Here is a 13704-nt window from a genome sequence, read left to right on the forward strand (position 1 = left end):
GCCTGCAGCTTCTTCTCGGATCCCTGCTTCTCTCCCTACCCTGTATGGGCAGAGGCAGCAGGAATTTGAGGAGAAATGGAGCACTGAAGCCAGCAGGGGGGGTGGAGGAGGGAGTGCCGTCATCAGGATAGACGAGCGGGGAGAAGATTGCAGAGCCGCCGGATGTCAAATCCAGGAAGGCCGAGCGGCTCCTGTCACTTTCAGAGAGGCCGAGCGGAGGATCAATAAATATGTGTACTATTTACTGATCCTCTGTGTGCAGCACAAACACTGGAGTAATCGCTTATCACTCCAATGTTTGCAAACAACTGGGGACACATGGTAGTGCGTCCCCAGTTATAAATGAACAGGAAGTGCTCTATACTGGAGCGCTTTCTATTCATTCAGTGCTGAGGCTGTAGAAAAAGATTAGGTTTATTTTCCTATTTCAAATGGGAAATGTCAGGGGTCTGTTTAGACCCCTGATATTTAACTTTAATGGAAGTGTCTGAGAAATGCCTAATTGTCTGAAAAGGCAAGGCTAAACAGCGATCTCCACATTCTAGTACTTAGCATTCCATTGGCTAAAACAAAAACACTCATGTCTAAATATCCTTGAAAACGTGTACAAATGCCCAAATAAAAATGCTCCAACATTGCCTGTATATGCTCAGGTGTGAATGCAGACTGAGAATTGTTAGTAATCCTTCACTGGAGTTTCTATACTCACTAAAACGTTGTGTTTGCAGAGCTTGACAATAGATGCAGAGCATGTTTAATGACCTTACCAATGTACATGTTTCTTCCTTATAGAAACATAACTAGCCCAGCCAGTCCCTTGCCTTACCTGGGGAAGAAACTGTTAATCATTTACATTGCGCTACATACCTACCATAGCTGAATGCACACAGTTTCAAAACAGGTTCAGATTGCATTACGATCAAGTGCAAAGCACCAGCCTGCAGTGACTGTGGAGAGTGGAGGGTGCAGAAACATGTCAGAAATGTGATCTGTCACTGCCGGCGCTCATATTAAAAGTACAAAGAGATGAGAACATGACTAGCAGCTCTAGGAATCATCTACCTGAAAGGTGTGTCTGAGCACACTAGACAAAAGCTACAGACTGGTGTAAAACTAGCCTGTAAAATGCACAGATAAGAATGGGTCACCTTTCTATAGTCTGTGAGCAAAAATATACAAGCACCCAAAAGATAGGGTGAGATGGTTGCAATAGACATTCAAGGTACTGGACCAAAAGGTGTCCAAGGATACAATAGTTGGCTATAATGGCATTTTAAAGCCAAGTTGTAGTATCCACAAAACTACACAGATAAAAATTAGAATGGATGATTCTGTATTCTTTGTTTAATGCCCCCCAGATCACAATCCCTGCCAATTTACAAATAAAAAGGGGTGCAGGTCTGATTTTTCTTACGTGGCAGCCTAAAGTGGCTGCCTTAGTGTAAAATATTGCACACTAATGTGTATGTAATAACATATTGCAATAAAACAACATGGTGTTAACAGGGCCTTAAAGAAGCACTCTAGGATTTTTTTTAAAGGAGAACTATGGGGTTAAGGCTTTTCCCCATAGTTCTCCTTAGGGTAACGGGAGGACACAAACTAGCGTCCTCCCGTTACCCTAGGCTCAGTATGCCGCGAGCTGTAGATGTGGCAAACCCACTGCTAATAATATACATGCCGTATTTATCTTTGGTGACATTTGACAATGCTATTGTCTGATACTGTATAATGAGGAATTATTTTGTGTTTCATACGAACTGCTACATATTAAGGCCCCGTTCCCACTGCGCGATATGCAAATTGCGCGATTTGCATATTGTGCGACATCGCGAGATTTGCCGCGCGATGTCGCGTTCAAGCTTGCATTGAGCAAGCTTGAATCGCGGCTAAATCCGCTCCAAAAAGGGTCCTGCTGTAGCTACACACGACCCGCGACAGCAGGACCCTTTGCCCCATTGGATTGCATTGGAGCGCGATATCGCGGGAATTACCGCGTGATAAATCGCTCAATGTGAACGGGGTCTTAGTGTTTTCTCTGCTTAAAGATTTGTTTATGAACACTTCACAGTCTCTCTCGGAACATGACAGTTGCTTTCCTGTGTATTACTATTTTTGGTTGAATACTATTACACGGTTACTTTCATTCCTGTATATTACCTTTTATCTGTTCAATAAAAATTGTTAATAAAAAAAAGAAAAACAACCCACGGCTAAGGCTTCAGCTACACAGGCAATTTCTAAATGTGTGGCTAAATTCAATGAAGATCAATCCCAACTTTAGAACACATTAAATCTCATATGAATCTGTTGATATTGCAGTCACATGACCATAGTGATGGTTGCCAATAGTAGCTCAGTGTTCCAAATGAGACGCATTGCACTTAAGATAAAGGAGAAAAATATAACTTATGACTGATTGCAAGTTAATCACTTGCACTTGCAATCACACTCCTGTCGTTTTCAGCCTTCTCTCCAGCGCTGACTACTCTGTCCTTGCTGGCACTTCTTGTCCCACGGAGTCTGCATGAGCAGTAGATATTTGCAAAAAAAACTGAGGCTTTATTTATACTTTAACATTATGCTGGGTATAATGTGAAAACAAATGCGATCTTAATAAAAAACAAACTTCAAAACATTGCTTAAACAGTTCAGTCCTAAACCTCAAATCGGAGGGTACAGATTCATTTTGCAAGAAAAACGCTATGAATGTATATAGGTGCTGGAGTTAAAGGAGAACTATGGGGTTTTTTTCCCCATAGTTCTCCTTAGGGTAACGGGAGGACACAAACTAGCGTCCTCCCGTTACTCTAAGCTCAGTATACCGCGGTATACTGAGACGCCGCAGCGGATCCCGACTTAGATGACGGGATCCGCCCAGCTGCGTGAGTGACAGCTGGCTCTGCCTATCTAGAGGCAGAGCCATCTGTACCTGCCCCCTCCCCCGTCCGTTCCGCCAGTCAGCGCTGGCAGATCGGAGCGGGGAGAGGGGAATCCAGCCCCTCCCCCTGTCACGGCAGAGAGCCGTGACAGGATCGAGAGGCGAGCGAACCTGGTATGTGTTCGCTCACCTCCCGATCTACTGAGCCGACCTGCAACAGTCTCATTCTCACAGGTCGGCTAGAACTATGAGGTGAATGAAAAGCACTCACCTCATAGTTCTCCTTTAAGCAGCAGCATGTCAGCAGACATTGTACATATTTCAATTAATAGAATGGTTTTCTTGCAGTGACTTTTAGGGCTTGTTCACACCAAATGCAGACCAGATCTGCATGAGTTTTTGCACATGCAGTGGGTTGTGCCGCATTTTTGATGCGTTCCAGGCCGGGTTTTTTTTTAGCCTAGAATGGACCTTCAGTGCGTTTGCATGCGTTCCAGAGCAGGAAAAATAGGGCTTGCTGCAGTTTTTTTTACATGCTCTGGAACTGAACGCTCTGGTGTGAACTAGAGCCCAAAATACCATTGGAATACATTGGACGCAGTTTTGATCCGGTCTGTAACTGCTCTGCTCCTGGAACGCACTTTGTGTGAACTAGCCCTCAAGGATGCCGGGAATATGTGCTTAAGCGACAACAAAAAATCCTCAAAATCTTAGGTCACCAGTTTTACTGGCTTGTTGGCTATCTGGCTCATGGGACTTGTCCATCCCCCTCTTACCATGGTAGATTTTTGTACAAACGTTCATCAGAACATTCGATAATGCCATCAGAGACTTGACAAACATTGTTTGACATCTCCTTTGGTTTTTGTTTGGTAAACTCCATTGATTCCAAAATTGAATGTTAAAAATCCCATTCATGATTGTGTTCATTCGAGAAAACTAGGGATGCACCGATATATCGTCCGAAAATGGCACTTTTGGCATAATGCCGAAAGAGCCATGTTTCGGCCGATACATGGGCGCATCCCTGGTTTCTTTCCTCCCCGCTGGGCGCTGCTCTGTGTTCCAGCGGGGAGAAAAGAAAGTGATAGCCGGCCGAGCGCTGCAGGACGAGAGCGCTGTGAGCGGCCGGCGTCTCTCCTCCCACACCGCTCAGCCGCCTATAACAGTCCGGCAGAGCGGTGTGGGGGCGGAGACAGCGCTGTCACAGGAGGCTTGGCTCTCCTCTCTACACCGCTCGATCAGCCTCCTGTGACAGCGTGTCAGAGAGAAAAGCAAGGTACAAACACTCAGCGATCAGTGATTGCTGAGTGTGTGTACATAATTGAGGATATGGTATGTTAACTGTATCCTCAATTATGAATGAATGGGAGTGATCTACATCACCCTCATTCATTCATTCATAATTGTGGTTATAGTAAACATACTCTGTTCTCATGTTATCAATGAACAGGAACACTCATAGAGGATTCCTGTTCATTGATAACAGGGGACACAGAAAAAGAGATGGAGGACTCAGGAGGGACCTGTTGCACTTTTTCCCCATCTGACCATAGAAACTCTGCAGATAATCTATAGAGGTATGGCCAGCTTTACTGGCTGCATGCTTGTTGACTATTTGTCCATAACACAGCAAGAACTGACACAAGGAACAAATCGGAAACTGCAATGCTTACTTATACATTGTTCTTGGTACAGCTCTACTTTAAGCTCTTGAAAAATTATAAATTCAGAACCATTCCAAAACAAGATTTGCTCATCTTCTGGCACTGTGTTAATCAGCTATGTTGTGAGAGGTTTATTTTCCTGAAGCTATCTGCCAGCACAAAAACCCCAAAAATATCTATATTTGTTATTCTCTTGATTGCACTATTATGGAGCCATCATCACCAAAGAAGATAAACAAAAATAGCTAACTCACTTAAAGTATAACTAAAAAGGCAAATATTGTTATTTTTAGATCTGGAGAGAATAGTGAGAACCACGGTCAAGTTTTCATCTACAGGACAGGAAGTGAAGAGAGATGTTAACAGTTTTAACCCTTCCCTACCCAAAATGAAAAAATAAAAATGTAGCTTCAGATGGGGCCCATTTGCACCACATGCTGCAATTAACACACGCTATTGCACAGTACACTTAGCCTGCCTTACCGAGTGCTAGGTGCATTGCGATTCATTTAAATACCACCCCAACTCACCTGAGGGTCACAGTGCGTTTCAGCGCAGCGTTGTACTGCAATACCATGCATTACTAAAAAGTAGTGCATGCACAACTCTTTTCACCACACTGCAATGCACAGTATTGCGGCACTGTGTGGCGGAGGTGTGTTACGATGCACTAGGTGCATTGGGTCACCATTCAATTGTATTGTGCTCTAATGCCCCTCGGGCCAGCGTGCACTGCAGCACAATACTGCAATAATGTGCGCTGTAAAAAAACTGTGCAGTGCACAGTATTGTGGTCACATGCATAGGTGCGCCATTCAAATAGCACAGTACTGCAATAATGTGCGCTGTAAAAAAAACTGTGCAGTGCACAGTATTGTGGTCACATGCATAGGTGCGCCATTCAAATGAATGGCAATGCAACTCACCCAATGCATGGTAACGCACGCTAAGTTTGTGTGAATGGGCCCTGGTTGCATTACAACCTGGAATTGAAATGGATTTTTGGGGGTTTGTACCATGTGATGTAAACAACATGTCTACTACTTTGCAGCTGCAAAATAATGTGTATGTTCCGTCTTACTTTTCTATATTGCATTCCTGTATTTTTTCTTCAATCTGGCTGTACATGAAATAACATGGCCACATTATAACCAGAATAACCTTTGACTTGTACAATGCCTTAAGGGCTTGTTCACATGATTTTCTGGTCCAGATCTGGAGACGCGGTGCTATGCATGGAGTGCGTTTTTGATTCATTCCAAGTGCAGTGCGTTTTCGGCGCGTTTGACACGCTCGTTTATTTCCGGACCAGACAATGTGACATGCAGTATTTTCGTGAGAACTGTAGCCCATAAAACACATAGGGATACATTTTGGGTGCATGAGCGCACGGATCTGCTCCAGACGTTGGGTGAACAAGCCCTTAGTAAGGATTCTTCACCCCATGTGTTTTTCCTGTTCTATTGCATTACAACCTGGAATAAAAATTGAAAAATAAATTTGTTACACAATATTTAAAACAAGAAAAATCTTGTGTGCATAAGTATTCACTCTCTTTGTAATGATATGTGAGAACGCTATGTGTGGTGCAAACCCAACACTTGCCATCACGCCGAGAACACCATCCCCACAGTGAAGCATGGTGGTGAAAGCATCATCATGTGGAGGTGCTTTTCATCGGCTGAGACTGAAAAAGTAGTCAGGGTTGAAGGAAAAATGCATGGCACTAAATACAGGTCAAATCATTTAGAAAACCTGTTTCAGTCTACCACAGCGTTGAGACGGGGAGAGGGTCACCTTCCAGCAGGACAATGACCCTAAATATACTGGGAAAGCTACACTGGAGTAGGTTGAAAGGGAAATATTTAAATGTCTTGGTACGACCTAGTCAAAGCCCAGAAGTCAATCCATTTGAGAATCTGTGGAATGATTTGACGATTGCTGTACGCCAACCCAACCTATCTACCTAACTTGGAGCTGGAGAAGATTTGCCTTGAAGAATGGGCAAAATTCCCAGTGGATAGAAGTGCTAAGCAAATAGAGACGTACCCCAAGAGACGTTCAGTGGCAATTGCAATAGTAGCCGTACAAAGCATGCTCAAGATTTGTTGTTTTTTGGGGCTTAATTATGGTTTACTTCACAGTTAAAGTAATTTTGCACCTATAAAGTGGTAGGCATGTTTACATTACATGATACAATCCCTCTCCCCCCAAAAAAAAAATCTATTTAAAGACCAGGTTGTAATGCAATAAAACATTAGGTAAACACTTTCGCAAGGTACTATACACGTCAAAATTTTTGTGATCAGAACTTGGGCATACTATATTTCTTTCATATACAGCATGATTTTCCAATAACACAGGAATGTAATATAGTACAGAGAGACTGAGCAGGTTATTCGGTGTGGATAAAACTCAAGATGCCATCAGATACTTTTCACCGAGTACCCAACGTTAACTATTATTTTGACGTTCACCTGGGAGGTAATTACTGTGCAGATTTCTCCTTTTGTAATTTATTGGTGTGTAATTTTTTTTTTGCAGAAATAGTTTTTATTAAAGATTTTCACAAACAATATAATGTAAAGACATACAAAGGCAGCAACGGGTGAGCAATATTTAAGATTATAGCACATCAATACTTAAAGCCATCAGTATATATGATAATGGCCCGAAATCGAGCCTTACCCCCGCCTAACTACCCACCCCCGCAGGGGGGGGGGGGGGGCCACTGAACCATACGAAGAGGCATGATTCCAATAACAGGTCGAATTAATTGCAACACCTAAAGCCACCAGACATAGAAAACATAAAATAGACTCACAACAAGACAAGACAAAAAGACGACAGAAAGAAAGTAATAAAAGAAGATAAGGGAGAAGGGGAAGTAGAGGGGCACTACGTGGTCAGTGAAAACAGATCATGGAGCTAAGCCAATGTCCTAAACTCATCCAATTCCATGAACATCAGCCAGGGCCTCCATCTGGACAGAAAGGCCTCGGACCTGTCCAACCGTTCGGCAAGCAGCTCCTCAGATCTCATTAGGCGGCACAGTTCTGCTGTCCACTCCCCCAAGGTAGGGATCACCTTGGTGTTCCAATGCCTAGGAATCAGTGCCCTGGCAGCATTCACAAAAAATCTCAGGAGGGATTTCTTTGCATTGGAGATGGAACCTGAGAAAACGGTGTGTCATATTTTAATGACAGTATCTCATATACAGATTTGTGGCCAGCTGTGTGTTAGATGAGATGACATTTTATGAAATAAATCAGGGGGCCGAGCTGACTCACATTTCAGGTTACTGAAAGGTCCATTTTAACATGAAGATCATGTTTGAAGTAAAACTACTAAAAGGAAGCACTGTCAGAGAAATAATATTTAGTTGTACGATGTGGAAAGGTGCAGGCTATACTTTCTGTGTTACCTGATCACATTCCAAACCATAAAAAAAAAAAAGAAATGAAAGGCTTCACTGGCAGAGAAGGTATTGAAGCAAAAGCTTTCGCATGACAGTCAGGTAGCTAGCATTTTTATACGGAGAGATGAGCAATGGCAGTTCAAATTTCTCTCAGCACAGGTTCCCTTCACAGTCAGAGAATGGGAACTATGGGAGGGTAATGAATCCAATACTCCAATGCATACAGTAACAATCACCAATGACTATTGCAAGCATTCACCAACCACTACACAGCCCAACTTTAACTGGTATGTGATTTGATCATCACTTGTGACTGAAGGGCGCGTGGCGTGCCTGGACAGATAGACACACTATATATTATAAAAGAAGAAGGGCAGGCAAACTCCAGACCCCCAGCTGTGGTGAAACTATAAATCCCATTATGCATCTGCCTCTGGGAGCCATACATGTGACTGCCAGAGTCTTGCAATGCCTCATGGGATTTGTAGTTGCACCACAGCTGGAGAGCCCACGTTTGCCTACCCCTGATTAAAGCATAAGCAGGACACATTATTTGAGAGGAAATGCTGCAATATATACTCCTCATTGGACAAAGTCAATTACTACAGAGTAAGAAATTCCTATCCAAATGATTCAATAATGATTCACAATTCAGTATTCTGAGAAAGTACAGCCTGGTGATAAACTCTTGTAACTTAGTATGTACTGACAATATAGACAAAACAAAAATACATTAGGAAAGCGAGTTTGTTATATTGGTACAAAAATATTCCAAAGTTTTGCTTGTCATAGTAGGGAAAATGGCGGGGAAACCAGGAGAGCGGAGACATTGACATCTACAAACTGTCAGCTGCCAATCAAGTCGACATTAACACTTTGTGAATTTTCCACAATGCTGTATGTAATTGAAAGCCACATTCATCACCACAGGGAAAAGGAAATGTTCTATATACTGTGGAGGGCAGGCAGCAGAATTTTGTGGTGTTTTACATATGGAAATGGGTAAGCAATCAATGTTATAATACAGTGGGCTGAGCTAGATTTAGGGTTAGTTTACACCATAGCTTCGCATTATCTTTGCGTTTAATGCACAGTATCACACAGTGCAACTCATCGAACACTAGGTGCCATGCCATTCATTCTGAATTGCACCCAAACACAATCTCCAGTGGACGTGCATTGCAAAGCACAGCACCACAAAAGCATGTCGTGATAAAAAAATTTAAATAAAATAGTGAATGCATTTTTTTCACTCTTGTGGTACCGTGTGTTGCAGAACAGCTCCCGTCAAAATGAATGGCAATGTAGCGCACATAGAGTGCAGTGCATTACGCTGTGCTATAGTCTGCATGCAACACTACAGTGTAAACTGGCCTGGATACAAACAGAGGAAAAACATAGAATGAGATGCTTCATACTTCTGGGGAGAGAAGCATGTACTACATACACCGATCAGCCACATTATGACCACTGGCCTAATATTGAGAGGTCCCCCTTTTCCCACCAAAATATCCCTGACCCATCAAGGCATGGACTCCACTAGACCTCTGAAGGTTTGCTGTGGTATCTGGTAGCAAACTGTCAGTAGGAGATCCTTTAAGTCCTGTACGTTGTGAGGTGAGGCTGTTTTTCCAGCACATCCCACAGATGCTCGGTTGGACTGAGGTCTGGAGAATTTGGAGGCCAAGTCAACACCTCAAACTCATTCTTGTGTTCCTCAAAACTTTCTTGAACCGTTTTTGCAGTGTGGCAGGCCACATTATCCTGCTGAAAGAAGCCACTGCCATCAGGGAATACAGTTTTCATGAAGGGGTGTATGTGGTCAGCAACAATGTTCAGGTAGGTGGCGTGCGTCAAAATAACATCCACATGAATGGCTGGACCTAAGGTTGCCCAGCAGAACATTGCCCAAAGCATCACATTGCCTCCGCTGGCTTGCCTTCTTCTTGTAGTGCATCCTGGTGCCATCTTTTCCCCAAGTAAGCAACGCTCACGTGATTCATCAGATCAGGATGCCTTCTTCCATTGCTTTGTGATCCAGTTCTGAAGCTCACATGCCCATTGTTGGCGTGTCTGGTGGTGGACATAGGTCAGCATGGGCACCCTGACCAGTCTGCAGCTATGCACAACAAACTGCGATGCTCTGTTTGATCAGGCACTGATCAAAAATGGGCAAGTGTAAGGATTTGCTCAAATCCTTACACTTGCCCATTTTTGTTGCTTCCACCATATCAACTTCAAGGACAAAATGTTCACTTGCTGCCTAATATATCCCATCCACTGTAACAAGATGATCAATGATATTCACTTCACATTTCAGTGGTCATAAGGTTATGGTTAAATCGGTGTATATCAGGAAATGGAAGACCATATTACAGGTTAGTGATGATGGATAAGTACAGTCCCCTGTGGGAAACTAGAACACTATAATACACCATAACCCAACCTTGGACACAAGGACAAATCCCAGGAGCCAAGAAACCTTAGCAATTATAGCTGGCGTATAACTTTAGAGCAGTCCTCTAGTTGTTGTCAATGGAGCTTGCTCCTAAAGACTGGCTCCTGAACGCCAAATTATTTTGTCTCCCCCGGGGTTAACCGCTTGGGGCCCCGAGGCCTTTTCTTCCTAGTTTTGTACAGAGAATGGTTAAAACCCTGTCAGTTTTTTTGTTCTCTGTCCTGTTGGGGAATTTTTCCTTAATTTCCTGTATCGAAAACACAACAGTGAGAGGATGTTGAAGTAAGGAATATCCTCTCAGACTGTTGTCACCGGAACAGGTGTCCCTTTTAAGGTGCCCATACACCTTGCGATCATCAGACTAAACTTTTTGTCCGATGATCGAACTGTCGCACAATTTTTGCACAGCGGCCCCATCCTGCCCCGATCATCGCAAGGTTCAATAAGCGGTAGTTTAAAAAAAAAACACCTGGGCGAATTGCGTTAATCAACCGCACGCATTTACGTCTGCGCATGAGCAGTGTTAATCGTACCAATTTTGACGTACAGAAACTCCACCAACCTTGCGAAAATGTTCAATACAATGGCAGCAACGGTACCGCACATACTTCTCTAACAGTTTCTGTTCAAGTGGTTAGCACTTCTGCCTTGTAGCACTGGGGTCCCTGGTTCAAATCCTGGTCATGTCACTATCTACAAGGAGTTTGCATGTTCTCCGTGTGCTTGCGTGGGCCTCCTCCGGGTACTCCAGTTTCCTCCCACACTCCAAAGACATGCTGGAAGGTTAATTGGCTCCTGTCTAAATTGGCCCTGTATGTGAGATAGGGACTTTAGATTGCAAGCTCATTGAGGGCAGGGACTGATGTGAAGGCACGCTATGTAAATTGTCAGCTCTATATATATATGCCCTATAATGATAAGAAAACCGTACTATGTAGCACAGATCAGCTGAAGATTGCTTTTCTGTTTAAGCCCTGGTTCACACCTAGGCAGCACTGTTTTGCACGTTTATACACGTGTTAGCAGAATGCGGTTATTTGCGCGTTGTGCACATTTGTATGCGCGTTTTAACGAGTGTACGCGAAGACCCGTGTTTTGATTGGCAGCTCATAAACCATTGTGGGCAATGGAAGAACGCACGTATAAACGCTCCCAAGAATGTGCAACATACTTCTGTTGCTCGTTTTTGGGCATTTCCAATTAAGTCTATGGAGGCGGGGGAAAGTGCATTGAACTGCCCAAAGAAGCCCTTTTCAGGTGTCTGGCGTTTTCCTGCTTAGGTGTGAACCAGGGCCATTTAAAGTCCTGGGATTTCTTGTGTTGAGCAGTTAAAAGCGCTTTTCGAACTGCTGAAAAACTCCTAGGTGTAATCCAGGCCTAGACTAACTGAGGAAGTTTTGTGTTTGGTTTGTTGTTTATTTTTACTTCTGTGTCTCTACTAAACGTTCCTGCTGACTCTGCCAGAAAAAGAGGGGCACCTATGACAGGTATCTAAACAAACACTTGCTGTGGACTAGAAGAGTAAACAAAATATTATACAGTATTTTAAAACATTATAAAAGCTTACCAAACTATATCAAAATACTATATTATGAACATATACACATAATATATCTGAAGGCTCAACAGCGTACTATAAAATAGCAGCATAATACAATATAGGAGGTGATGTACACATAACTGTGTGTACTTTGCATATGATGTGTCATCACTGAGCACACACTATATCATAAGAATGCTGGGGATCAGGAGGTGATATACTCTATAATAAGAATATTGTTGATCAGTCGGTGACATACTATATATTAATGTGGTTTAGAAGGTAACATACTATATTATTATAATGATCTTGTAGATCAGGAGGAGATACATTATAAAATGTGAATACTGTAGATGGAGGTATTATACTATATAATAAGAATACTGTTGATCTGGAGGTAATATACTATAATATAATGATGTGGATCAGAAGGTAATATACTATAATTATATGGATCAGGAAGTGATATAATATAATTAAGTGGATCAGGAGGTATTATACTATATTATAATGATGTTGTAGATCAGGAGGTTATATACTATATTATAATGATGGTGTAGATCAGGAGGTTATATACTATATTATAATGATGTTGTAGATCTGGAGGTTATATACTATATTATAATGATGTTGTAGATCTGGAGGTTATATACTATATAATATTGATGTTGATCTGGAGGTTATATACTATATAATATTGATGTTGATCTGGAGGTTATATACTATATAATATTGATGTTGATCTGGAGGTTATATACTATATTAGAATGATGTTGATCTGGAGGTTATATACAATATTAGAATGATGTTGATCTGGAGGTTATATACTATATTAGAATGATGTTGATCTGGAGGTTATATACTATATTAGAATTATGTTGATCTGGAGGTTATATACTATATTAGAATTATGTTGATCTGAAGGTTATATACAATATTAGAATGATGTTGATCTGGAGGTTATATACTATATTAGAATGATGTTGATCTGGAGGTTATATACTATATTAGAATTATGTTGATCTGGAGGTTATATACTATATTAGAATGATCTTGATCTGGAGGATTTATACTATATAATACCGATGCTGGGAACCATGGTGCTGCTCTCGTGTAGCAGTGACAGTGGGTGGTCGGTGTGCTCCATATTGGGGGCACTGTAGAGCACACTGTAGGGTCAGCATGGTCCCCGGACTAGGAAGAGCTCCCGGCCACCCCCCGTAGCAGCCCTGGCTGTACAATGTGACAGCTGACAGTGTGCCCTCACCGGAGATACTGCGCACACAGCAGGCTCATCCTCCTCCGGGGCTCTCTCAGTCCGTCTATCCGCGCGGCTTCAATTTCTCGGCGCTCGTGACTCGGCCATCTTCTCCGGGCCCCCACCGCCTGAGAGCTTGGGGCCCCGGGCCTGCAAGCCCCCCGTCCCCCTGACAACCAACCCCCCGGAGAGTCCCACTGAACGCTTTCCCCCCCGGAAACAGCTCTGCGAACGGTACTTCCGGCCTGTGCGCCCGCTATATCCCTCCGGCTGAAAGCTAGCGAGCGCACTTCATAGCCACGCCCACCCCACCTGAGCGCGCTTGCGCAGAGCTGTCGCCTATGGGAGTGACGTCACGGCGGGGGGGGAGGCAAGGTAGAGAGGAAGAGAGGACTCGGTTCCTATAGCAACCGGGCCTCTACTGCTGAGCGGTCACCAAGGCAACTGTGTACGGCGGCTCTGGGCCTGTTTAGTGCGTCAGC

The 13704-nt window shown here is 43.1% G+C and overlaps 1 protein-coding gene across 6 annotated transcripts in view; it reads right to left on the reverse strand.

Moving 5' to 3' along the window:
* The window catches only part of SMG7 (SMG7, nonsense mediated mRNA decay factor), a 58608-nt gene extending 45108 nt beyond the window's left edge, over positions 1-13500 (reverse strand). For 4 of the 6 annotated variants that reach the window (XM_018575245.1, XM_018575251.1, XM_018575238.1 and 1 more), the window contains exon 1: positions 13232-13500. In XM_018575245.1, the coding sequence (XP_018430747.1) occupies positions 13232-13260 (29 nt within the window). In that variant the 5' untranslated portion in view covers positions 13261-13500. The remainder of the gene's footprint in view (positions 1-13231) is intronic. The other 2 variants (XM_018575257.1, XM_018575231.1) reach the window with 1 other exon arrangement.
* Between the last annotated feature and the right edge of the window lie 204 nt (positions 13501-13704).

The sequence above is a fragment of the Nanorana parkeri genome, unplaced genomic scaffold, assembly GCF_000935625.1.
Source record: "Nanorana parkeri isolate BGI_ZX_2015 unplaced genomic scaffold, ASM93562v1 scaffold52, whole genome shotgun sequence".
Classification (NCBI taxonomy): Eukaryota; Metazoa; Chordata; class Amphibia; order Anura; family Dicroglossidae; genus Nanorana; species Nanorana parkeri.